The sequence below is a fragment of the Mustela nigripes genome, chromosome 10, assembly GCF_022355385.1.
Source record: "Mustela nigripes isolate SB6536 chromosome 10, MUSNIG.SB6536, whole genome shotgun sequence".
Taxonomy (NCBI): Eukaryota; Metazoa; Chordata; class Mammalia; order Carnivora; family Mustelidae; genus Mustela; species Mustela nigripes.
Window position 1 is genome coordinate 65619964 of NC_081566.1, and position 10481 is coordinate 65630444.

The 10481-nt window shown below is 59.7% G+C and overlaps 1 protein-coding gene across 1 annotated transcript; it reads right to left on the reverse strand.

Moving 5' to 3' along the window:
• Window positions 1-4919: 4919 nt before the first annotated feature.
• Window positions 4920-10438, reverse strand: RAB25 (RAB25, member RAS oncogene family). The gene is made up of 5 exons (XM_059413692.1): window positions 10127-10438; window positions 7301-7496; window positions 6396-6589; window positions 5543-5623; window positions 4920-5139 (listed from the first exon to the last, which is right to left on the reverse strand). Exons 1-5 carry the CDS (start codon window positions 10167-10169, stop codon window positions 5012-5014), a joined length of 642 nt encoding a protein of 213 aa, XP_059269675.1. The 5' UTR covers window positions 10170-10438; the 3' UTR covers window positions 4920-5011.
• Window positions 10439-10481: the final 43 nt, after the last annotated feature.

The window sequence follows — 10481 nt, forward strand, 5'->3', positions numbered from 1 at the left end:
CCCCCCCACCCTCCCCAATGCCATATCCCTTTTGGGCATCTGCTCCTGAGTTTCCAGTGGTCTGAGGGAGTTGGGGCCCTTTCAGAAGTCTGCACAGATTCCCTGGGGTTGGAGGGGAGGCGTGTCCATCCATAAAGGGCTCAGAGCTGGATGGAGGGGTGTGGAGAGCGAGCTCCCCTCACCCTCTCCTCCCCACCCCTCCTCCCCCTGGGCTGGCCTCACCTCTCCTCCTCCACCAGCTCTCCCCTTTGCTTCCCCTTGACAGCTGTCGGCTGTCGTCCCCAGCTCTGTCCTCCTCTGTCTCTCTTCCCTCCCCTCCTTCCTGGCCCTTCTAGTCCAACTTTGGGCTCACCACCCCCCTGGGGAGAAGTAGGGGAGAAGAGCATTTGGATGAACCCCCCCTAATTCCTCTTCTGGCACCTGGAGGCCCTCCCCACTCCTCCAAAGAAACACCTCAAATTCTTGATAGAATGTATCCCCGTTCTCAGTGAAAATTTGAGGAGGGACTAATACTGGGCTACATCAGGGGTCCAACCTCTGCCTCTACCATCTTTGGGCATTGTATTTAGGGAGCAGTTCTTGGGCTGGATCTTCTGGCGGCAGGCGTAGGAGAGACAGCAGCGCGCGTCTGCTGTTCAAGGGGCAGGAAGGAGCCTGAGGCAGGTGGAGAGGCTGGTACACGGAGGGGCTGCCCCTCCCCCTGCCTCTCCCAGGGCCTGCGCCCCCTCTCTGGACCTGACCCAAACCCCTATTAGCAAACAAATCATGAAGTCTCTGTCCCACCCTTCGTGGTTGTGGGGAGAAGCTGGGTCTTCAGAGAGAGTTCAGTCCTGGACCAGGCGGGATTGGGGTGCGACATTCTGGTCCAGTATTGCTAACAAGCCTAGGACCCCGCCCCACCCCCACCCCCACTGCTTCCCTAAGGCTCACTTGGGGCTGCCACCAGCCTCCCACCCTCCTGGTTCCGCTGGCCGGGCCAGGAGAGGGTGGGGGATGGGAGTCCCTGGGGGGGTCCCAGGCGATTCTTGTATATAGTGGGGTGGGACTCTGTCCTAGGTGACCTCTGAGCACGAAGGCTCGGGGAGTCCCATTCTGTCTGCTGGAGAGGGGGCGCGGGGATGGAGGCACAGGGGGGATTTCCTCCTCTCCTTCCTCCGGTGGTGAATTCACTCCCCCCTCCTCAGCCTGCCCCTCCAGACCACCAGCCAGGGAGGGGAGAGGAAGGAGGTCACAGTCAGGAAAGTGGCCTGTGACAACTTCCCTCCTTCCCGCCAACGTGAGCCATCCTGAGATGTGTGTACAATAGAAACCAAACCAAATGGGCGCCCTCGGTCGGTCGTCGGTCGCCGGTCGCCGAGGGGGGTGGGGAGGGGGTGGGAAGAAGGGATGTGTGTCTGTCGGTCCCCCTCCCCCTCTCCACTTCTTACCCACAAAGGCAGAAGACTGTTAGGCTAGGGGGCTCAGAGAATTCAGTCCCGCCCTGACTAATTGAGCCAAACCTAGAAACCAACGCAAAACACACATAGTGAGAGACAAAACAGAGGAGAGAAAGCGCGAGAGGGAGCGAGATAGGCGAACAACACAGAGGAGACAAAACAAAAATAGCAAAAAAAAAAAAAAAAAAAGCAGTTCTTTATAATTTAATATTCTATTTTAATAAAGGCGTTTATTACCGTATAAATGTAGCAAAGAACCTGGGCTAATATGAAAAAAAGACTTTTTATTAGGTAATTTATTATATGAAAAGGATATTTTATTTTATGATAAAGTGATCCTTAAAAAAAATAAAAAAACTTTAGAAGGTTTAGAATATATGTAGGGAGAGAAGAAGAAAAAAAAATACATTTGTATTCAGAGTTAAATCTTAAAAAAAAAAGTGTTTTTAATATATGTTCGGGTTTACGTTCCTTTTTCCCCCACTTTTATTTGGGGAGGAATGTCATTTGCTTTTTGTGGGGAGCGTCCTGGGATGTGTGGTGGAGATGGGGGCCTGGGGGAACCTGGTCCCTCTGGGGCCCCAGTAGATTGGATTTCACTCCGTGGGCCCCCCTCCCCACTCCCCTCCCCCTCGGGGGAGCCGGCAGAGCCAAACAAAGAAAGGGATTAACAAGAAAGGAAGAGCGCTTGGACTGAGGATCCTGGGCTGCCCCCCCCCTCCCCTGCCCTGTCCCAGGGGCAAGTGGGGAGGGGAAGTCCAGAGCTGAGGCCTAGCAGGCCTGCGGGAACCCTCAGAGAGGTGTGAGATTTAAGAGAACTAGTTTTGTTTTGTTTTGTTTTGTTTAACCAAAAATGAGAGAGAGAGAGAGAGAGAAGAAAAAGAAAGAAACCGAGGGGTTTAAAAGAAAAGAATACTACAAAATAATAATTATTAATAATAATAATTCAAATTTATTTCATATAATCCTAGAGAAAAAGAAAGAATTACTAGTTACTTAGTAGATGATATTCAGATAGCTTAAAGTTTAGTAGCATCGAGGGCCCCTGGGTCCAGTAGAATGTATAAAAGTTGTAACGAGAGGAAAGTAGTTGAGGGAAGCGGTCAAGTGCACCCTGCATGTGGGGAGCCCCCATCTCCAGATACCGGGCAGGAGCAGGCCGCTAGCGGAGCTCGGAGCTTCTGGTCTGCTGGGGTTGATTCTGAGAATCCTTGGATTTTTAAATTGTAGGACAAACAGATGAGGGGCTCCGTCCCCTGGGTCTTTGGAAGATGGACACTGATCCATTTCAACTACATGGGAGCTGGGCTGGCCAGGGCGGAGGGGAAGGTGAGCGCCTTCGCCTGTGCCCTCGCCCCTGGGGGCCCACCACCCTGTCGGTCCCCAGGTCTCTGCAGAGCGGTCCTTACTCCTAAGTGCTGTGTCCTCTTGGGGCTCTCTGGGAAGGTGCAGGCTTCCCAGCTCAGACCCTCCCGGACCTGCTTCTCCCAGGCCCCAGGAAGTCCTTAAAGTGCAACCTCGATTCACCCCGCGGGGAATTGATTCAAGAGCCTGGTAGGTCATTCTAGAAACAAGACACGCACACACTTCCCACCTTCCTGGAGCTTCATGAGGGCTGGGGGTCAGGCCCCTGTCCTCACTCCCACACGGTATCCCGCTTAGTTTTTGGCCTCCGTGGGATTGACAATCTCAGTCATGGCTCTTTCTCTGGGCCTGCTTTGTCTCCTAGAAGTTAGACTCCAAGAAGGACTTCCCACCCTCTGGGGTACCGTGTAGACACTGTCCTTGAAGGCCTGGGAGAACTGGGGCCCCCAGGGGTATGAAGGCAGGGGGCGGGCAGCAGGACTGGGGGGGGGGGCGCTGCCCCTAGCCCTGTGCTCCAGGCCACCTGCAGCTCTAAGTGTTCAGGACACAGCAGCACCCCTGGGTGCCCTGCCCTGGGGGCACCTTGCCCTCCCCACAGGAAACCTGGGAGCGTGGCTTTGCATGTGAGAAATCACCTCCTGTTTTCTAGCACTTGCCTCCCACCAGCGGCTCAGGGCCGGCCCTCTGTCCCGCCCCAGGGAGCACAGGGGACCTGCTCCAGCGTCACACCTGAGGCTCTGTCGTGCCCCTCCCCGGCCCTCAGCCCCCAACACATCTCCCTCTCCCCGGTTTACTCTTCTCACCCCACCTAGGGAGAGTCCCCCCTGCTCTTTTTGTCCTAGAAACCCCGCTAGTTTGGGAAGGTAGAGTCTGGGGTGGGGAGGGCTTCCCCTTCCCGCCAGAGGGTGCGGGTGGGGTAGGGAGGGAGGGGAGGCAGCCCTGGGGCAGGGGGTGGTCTCCGCGGTAGAACGTAGAGTAGGATTGTGGTCAGACTTAATTTGAGGCATCTAGTGAGGACACGTAAAAATCCACCAAGGAAAAATATTTCAGAAACAAAATAAAGGCAGGAAACAAAACGAACCCATGGATAATCAAGTCAAAGTGAAGTTGCACAAAACGCAGAGAAACCAAGAAGGGGAGGGCTATTGTATTAAATGTGCTATTAAGAACTTAATTTTATTAAAAGTATTATTAATTAAGGCTCTGGCCTCTTTCTCCGCGTGTGGGTCTGACCTGCGGTGGGGCAGAGTGAGGGGCCACCTCAGGAATTGCCGGATGGAGGCAAGTGACTCCGGGGGCCCTGCCCCCTTGTGGGAAACGCCACAGGGCGATGTTGGGATGTTGGGCACTGTTGGGCCTCCAGGTCCCTCCCGTCCCTCCCCATTTACCACCTAGTCCTCCCGGGGGTGGGGGTGGGGGGTGGGGGGGCGCAGCTTGTCCTGCAGAGCAGGGGCCTGCCAGGCCCAGGCCCGACGCTGGGAGACTCTCCCCAGCCATCCCCCTGGAGCGGGGCCCTCGCCGGACCCCACGCCCCCTCTCTCTGGGGTCAGGACTGCGTCCTGGGCAGGAGGCTCGCCCCCCCACACCCCGGGCTGGCTGTGCCCCCCCCCCCTTCTCTTCCAACACTTCCCCCTGCCTCCTCCCCTCGCCCCTGGCATTGGAGTGACCTCAGTTCTTGGCACCAGGGCCCTGGGCACCAGATGGTGCCTGACGGTGAGTTCCTTTGTCTCTCCTTCCCCGGACACCCCTTCTTGGCCACGCTGTCCCCCTCCCCCACCTGCCCTGGGGGTTGGCAGAGGGAAGGGTGGGCACCTCCCTCCCCCTTGGCACTGTCCCCAGACCACAGGACTCCAGAGGCAGCTGGCCCTGGGGGGCAGTGGGTGTGGTGGGGAGGCTGGGGGTTGGGGGAGGGGACACGAGCTCAGAGGGGCCAGAGGTGAAGGGGGACAGGGATGGGAGGAGCAGGCTGGCCAGACGTTGGTACAAAACAGCTTTATTGGAAGGCTTGGTCTGTGTGGTGGTGGCGGTGGTGGCGGGGCGGATTCGGGGAGGGCAGGTCATAGAGATACAGGGGTCGGGGAACGGGAAGCTCCTGGAGCTCCGTGGGGCCACTCTGGCATCTGGAACCACAGGGCAGGGAGAGATCCTGGACCCGGGGTGGGAGTGGGGCACCAAAAAGCCAGCGGGGGTCGGGCAGGGGCCGGCCGGGGTCAGAGGCTGATGCAGCAGGCCCTCTTCTCCCCTGGGCCCTGCTCCTGCCCCACCTGGGCACCGCCTAGAGTGATGGCGTTGGTCCGGCTGCTGCTCTGCCTCTGCTTGGACACTTTGGTGAGGATCTCTGAGGGGGTGCGGAGGGCAGTGATGGGGTCAGAAGACCGAGAGCCCACACTCCCCTACACACGGCGCAGGCTCGCCAAACAAGGGGTGTGACCACACTTCAAGGAGGCTTTGCTGGAAGGAAGTGGAGTTTGGGCACCACGGCCCTTCTACTGATTTGGGTGGAGAAGGGCTAATGCTTAGCTCCGAGGGAAATGTGACCTTCTGGTTCCCTCCACAAACCTTGGGCTTGGGGGTGGGGTGGGGTGGGGTGGGCGCTGGGGAGGCTCTGAGGAGGCTGGGGGCCCACGGAGGGGCAGAGGGATCATTGGGGTAGGCCAGGGCCGGCGGGCTGCACTCCAGCCACTGCCCACAAGAAGCCTCAGGACCGGAATGGGGCCGCCAGGAGGAGGCAGGGCTCTAACCTTTGAGGACCGTCTGGAAGGCCAACTCGACATTGGTGGAATCCAGGGCTGAGGTCTCCAGGAAGAGCAGCCCATTGTTTTCTGGCAGGAAAGGCAACACAGTAATAATAACATTGACCCTGTGTTTACTGGGTACATCTGCAAGGTGCTAACCCGTTGGCATGTGCAGTTCAATCCATGCTTGAAACCACCTGCCAGGGAGATTTGAATAGGATCCTTTCTCGCGCAAGAGGACGCTGAAGGCCAGCGGCACAGAGAGCTAAACAAAGGCCCGGCCAGGCAGGGGCACGGGACACCTAGCCTGTACCCTTGACCACCAGCTTGCTGACTCTGACCCCAGAGGCCTCCTGGGGAGATCGTGAATGGAGAAGGTCATGGGGAGCGCACCTCCCACACCCCAGGGTCTCGCGGAGTGGCCGGCTTTAAAGTCAAGGACAGGGGCGCCTGGGTGGCTCAGTGGGTTAAGCCTCTGCCTTCGGCTCAGGTCATGATCCCAGGGTTCTAGGATCGAGCCCCGCATCGGGCTCTCTGCTCAGCAGGGAGCCTGCTTCCTCCTCTCTCTCTGCCTGCCTCTCTGCCTACTTGTGATCTCTGTCAAATAAATAAATAAATAAAATCTTTTTTAAAAATTAAAATAAAATGAAGTCAATGATAAGGAATCGCCCATAAAGACAATCCTGGGGCAAGTGGTGGGACCCGATGAGGGACCCAGGGTGACTGAGAGGAAGGGCTGGGAGACTGGGAGGAAGGAGTGACGCTGGAGGGGGCTCCGTGGAGGAAAGCCAGGCTGGGGCAGGAGCAGGGGCTGGGGAGGTGGGAGCGGGAGGGGCGGGGCTGGGGGGGGGGCTCTCACCGGCAAACATCCGGGCCTCTTCTGTTGGCACTTCCCGGGCCTGTTGGAGGTCACTCTTGTTGCCCACGAGCATGACCACGATCGTGGCCTCGGCGTGGTCGTAGAGCTCCTTCAGCCAGCGCTCCGCCACAGCATAGGTCTGGTGCTTAGTGAGGTCAAACACCAGCAGGGCCCCCACCGCACCACGATAGTACCTGGGGGGTAGAGCAGGGGACAGAGGCAAGGTCAGAGGTGGGTACCGGAGATGGAGAAGTACGACAGCTGAGGTCAGGGGACCCGCGTCTCCAGGCTCGGGGCCTGACACTGAGCCCTTCTGGCTTGCTGGTATGACGGAGCCGGGGACCCCAAAGCGGCCCCTGCTTCTCTGAAACCACCACCTCCATCCTGTCTTTCTAGCCATGGCTTCCTTGGGTCTTTTGTTCCGACGTTAGCCCTCGCTCGCGGTCCACCCTTGAGCGCCTGGGCCATGCTCAGGTCGGCCTCCTGGATCCCGCCTTCAGTGGCAGGTTCCTCACGTTCCTCCTGCCAGGGTGTCCGCCTTTCCGGGGTCTCAGAAATGGCCAAGTGCGAGCAGACACGAGGCAGACGCTTCTCTATCCGTCCCCCAGCCTCCTCCAGCCCGGGTACCTCTGACACCCTGCTGGAGCCTGGGGTTCTTATATTAAGCAGGGATTAATTACAGCATCTTAGTCCTCCGGAACTTGGAGGATTACACCACATACCCGACGGAGAGTGCCTGGTACCCCCCTCCCGGCACGCAGCAGAGGCTAGGGCAGTCGGTACCACTGTACCCGCACCTGGGGCTCACGGGGGTGGGGGTAGGGGCACGGAGCGCAGGGCCCCGCGGCCTCTCCTCCGGAGGCACTCCCGGATTTCCCCAGCACCCCCCAGCCCCGGGGGCTCACGCGGAGGTGATGGCTCGGTACCGCTCCAGACCAGCCGTGTCCCAGATCTGCGCCTTGATGGCGGCTGTGCCCAGCGTGACCGTGCGGGTGGAGAACTCGACCCCGATGGTGGTGCGGCTGTCCTGCTTGAACTCGTTTCGTGTGAACCGGGACAGCAGGTTGGTCTTCCCCACGCCCGACTCGCCGATCAGCACCACTGCCGACGGGGAGAGACAGGGCTGAGCTGGGGGCCACCCATCGGGAGCGGGAGCCAAGCCCAGGAAACCGAGGGAGGAGCCCAGCCTCCTGGTGGAGGGTTCCAGACTCCCAGGTGAGGGGCTGAGAGTGGGGGCTGCAGGCCTGGCAGGGCTCTTGGTCTGGTCAGCCTGCACTTCCGCTGAGGGGCGCCAGCCACTGGCTGTTTGTGGGTGTCGGTGCTGAGGGCTATGAGGTTGGCAGGGTGTGGATGCGGTTGGGGCATAGGTCTGGGAGGGCTCCCGTCTCTGGACCAGGCCGTGTGACGGCTTTGTGCCTGCCTGCGTGCGAGCCGCGAGGACGGGGAGGCTCGGCATGCAGGTGTGCGTGCGTGTGTGTGCACGCGTGTGTGTGTGCACGCGTGTGTGTGTGCATGCAGGGAGCCGCCACGTGAAGGCAAATACAGGGAGAAGAACACTCGGCAGCGACACGCCTGGGGAGGGAGGAAAGTTCGGGGGGTAAGAAGTTAGGATCCGAGGGGCGCCTGGGGGGCCCAATCTGTTAAGCATCTGCCTTCGGTTCAGGTCATGATCTCAGGGCCCCACATCGGGCCCCCTGCTCAGTGCCCCCTGCTTCTCCCTCTCCCACTCCTCCTGCTTGTGTTCCCTCCCTTGCTGTCTCTGTCAAATAAACAAATAAACTTAAAAAACAACAACAACAACAAGAAAACAAGAAGTTAGAATCCAGCTGTCTCCAAGGAGGGACACAGGTAAGAACACGGGGCCAGCCTACCCAGACATGCGTTTTCACAGGACACATGGGAATAGAAATACTGTCTCTCTTCCAGATGGTGGTGAGAAGTGAGACGCTGCTCAGGCTGATTGTTGCGGGCCGACCGCGCCGTCGCCGTTGGGTTTCCAGGGGCCAGGATCTGCCAGGGGCCCTGAAGAGCCTCCGGGCTGATGTGCGATGTCCAGGGCCTAGCCGGACCCACGCCGCAGAGCTGGGGGCCGGCTGGGGGTGTGGGGCCAATGCCAGGACAGCGCACAAATCGCGTCACCCCCAGCGGACACCTGGGATTACAGGGGGACCCCCAGCTGGCGCCCGGGGAGCCACATTTTCTGGGCACTGGCCTCTCACTCGCTAGAGACCTCGAACGAGCGGCTCAGCTTTTCTAGGTCTTGGGCTCCTTGTTACAAAATCTAACAAGTCCCCTGGAAGGTGTGCAGGCGGGAAGAGGGCTGGGAGCAGTGTGGGCGTGGGGGGGTGTGTTCCTGACCCCTCCGTCCCCCTGCTGGGACCCTCCTCCTGGCTCACCAGGCTCACCCCTGCAGGTGGGTGGGCTCCTCGCGCTGCCCGCATGCCCAGAAGGTGCTCCGGGCAAGGGCCTTAGAGCCCCACACCCTTGGATTCGAGTGTTGACTTTGTGACCATTTCAGCTACTCCCTGCCTCATCCTCATCTCCAAATCGGAGACACGAGGTGGTGGCAGTGGCCGAGGGCCTGACACTATTGACTCCTTTAGTACCCAGCACGGCGCCGTGACGCCAGTACCGCGATCACGATCGTCCCCTTTTTACAGATGCGGAAAAGCAGGCACCAGAGGGAGAAGGGGCTGGCACCAGACAGCACGGCTGGCCTCGCACACACAGAGGTGTGCTGCCCCAATCTGCCTCCAAGGAAGGCCAGGCCCCCAGCCGCCAGCCCCCTCCGCAACACCCTGTACCCCGACTTCTCAGTGTCTGCTTCTGGAGACCCCCACCTGCACAAGCTAGTCAGGGACAGAGCAGAGATCTGAAGACTCCGTCTGGAGGCTCCCAAACTCCCGGCTGGCACAGAGGAGGGCTCAGGGAAGGGCAGCAGACTAGCAACAGCCACCTGGCTTCCCCTTCCTAGAACAGGGGCCGGAGTACAGCTACCCCAACCGGAGCGGCCTGAGTCCCAGCTTCCAGGAGGGTGGGGCATAGGCCGGGAGAGGCAGTGGGGTGGGGTGGCTGCCTCTGTGGTCTACCCCGCCCTGAAGGAGACGGAGAGGTGGGGTGCGGGGGGCTGGGGTCTGAGGGGTCCCACACAGGGGCAGAGGTCGAGGAGCAGGAAAGATGCCTGTGTGCCTCCAGGATCAGCCAAGTGGACCCTATGCCTGGCACTTGGGCCCAAAAGGGCTGCCAAGGGACAGCAGACAAGGCCGCAGCCCTCACAGTCTTCTGGGCTCTGTCAGACCCTGCTCTCAACCTACTACATCTTCCCTGCCTTCACCCCGAAATGGACAAAGCTCTCCTTTCTCTTCTTGCCTGTATGTCCACTCGGAAACAGGACTTCCTTCCCCTCCAGTGATTCCCTCTCTTCTCCAGAGGGAAGTCCCCTCGGAGATCTCTTGTGCTACCGCGCTTGACGGCTCCTAGGCGCGGGCTTCCTTCGCCAACCGAGCAGAGGGACCCAACCCGGCCCCACCGGGGCAGCGGCCAACATCATTCCCTTCAGGAGCAGGGCACCCCGGAAGTTCCAGAACTTCTGCCCCAGTAACCAGACCCCGCTCCCCCAGCAACCTTCTCCTCTGTGAAGGAAGGACGGCCCAGGAGGGTCCTAGGAACAGGTAAAAAGACAGGAGACGCGCTCTGGCTCTATGTCTCGCTCCCTACGGACCCCAACTCACCCTTGAAGACAAAGTTATAATCTTCCTCGGCTCTGTTCCCCATCCTGGCTCTGCATGGAGGGGAGGAGGGGCTTCAGGGGCGGAGGTGACAGGTCTACGCGCTGGCTCAATGCCCTCCACCCTGGGTTCTGCGGAGGAGACCCAGATCCGCAGCTCCGCTCATGGGGGGTGAAGAGACTTCTGCAGGCAGAGGGCTTGAGGGCCTGCTAGAGGCTGGGGAGGGCCTGGGAGGCTCCACTCGGGCAGGCGGGGGTGCAAGGTGAGGAAGCTGAGAACAGGAAGAGCCGGTGCCCGACCTGCCGCCAGGGGGGCGGAGAGAGGATGACGTCAGACAGGTTAGGCAGGTTGAGTGTCT

Excerpts from the sequence above, each read along its gene's own strand:
- RAB25 (XM_059413692.1), bottom strand. The coding sequence starts at position 10,169 with ATGGGGAACAGAGCCGAGGAAGATTATAACTTTGTCTTCAAGG. Across the intron at positions 7,497-10,126 it reads TTATAACTTTGTCTTCAAGG|TGGTGCTGATCGGCGAGTCG; the intron begins GTGAGTTGGGGT and ends CCCCGTCGGCAG. Across the intron at positions 6,590-7,300 it reads TACCGAGCCATCACCTCCGC|GTACTATCGTGGTGCGGTGG; the intron begins GTGAGCCCCCGG and ends TCTACCCCCCAG.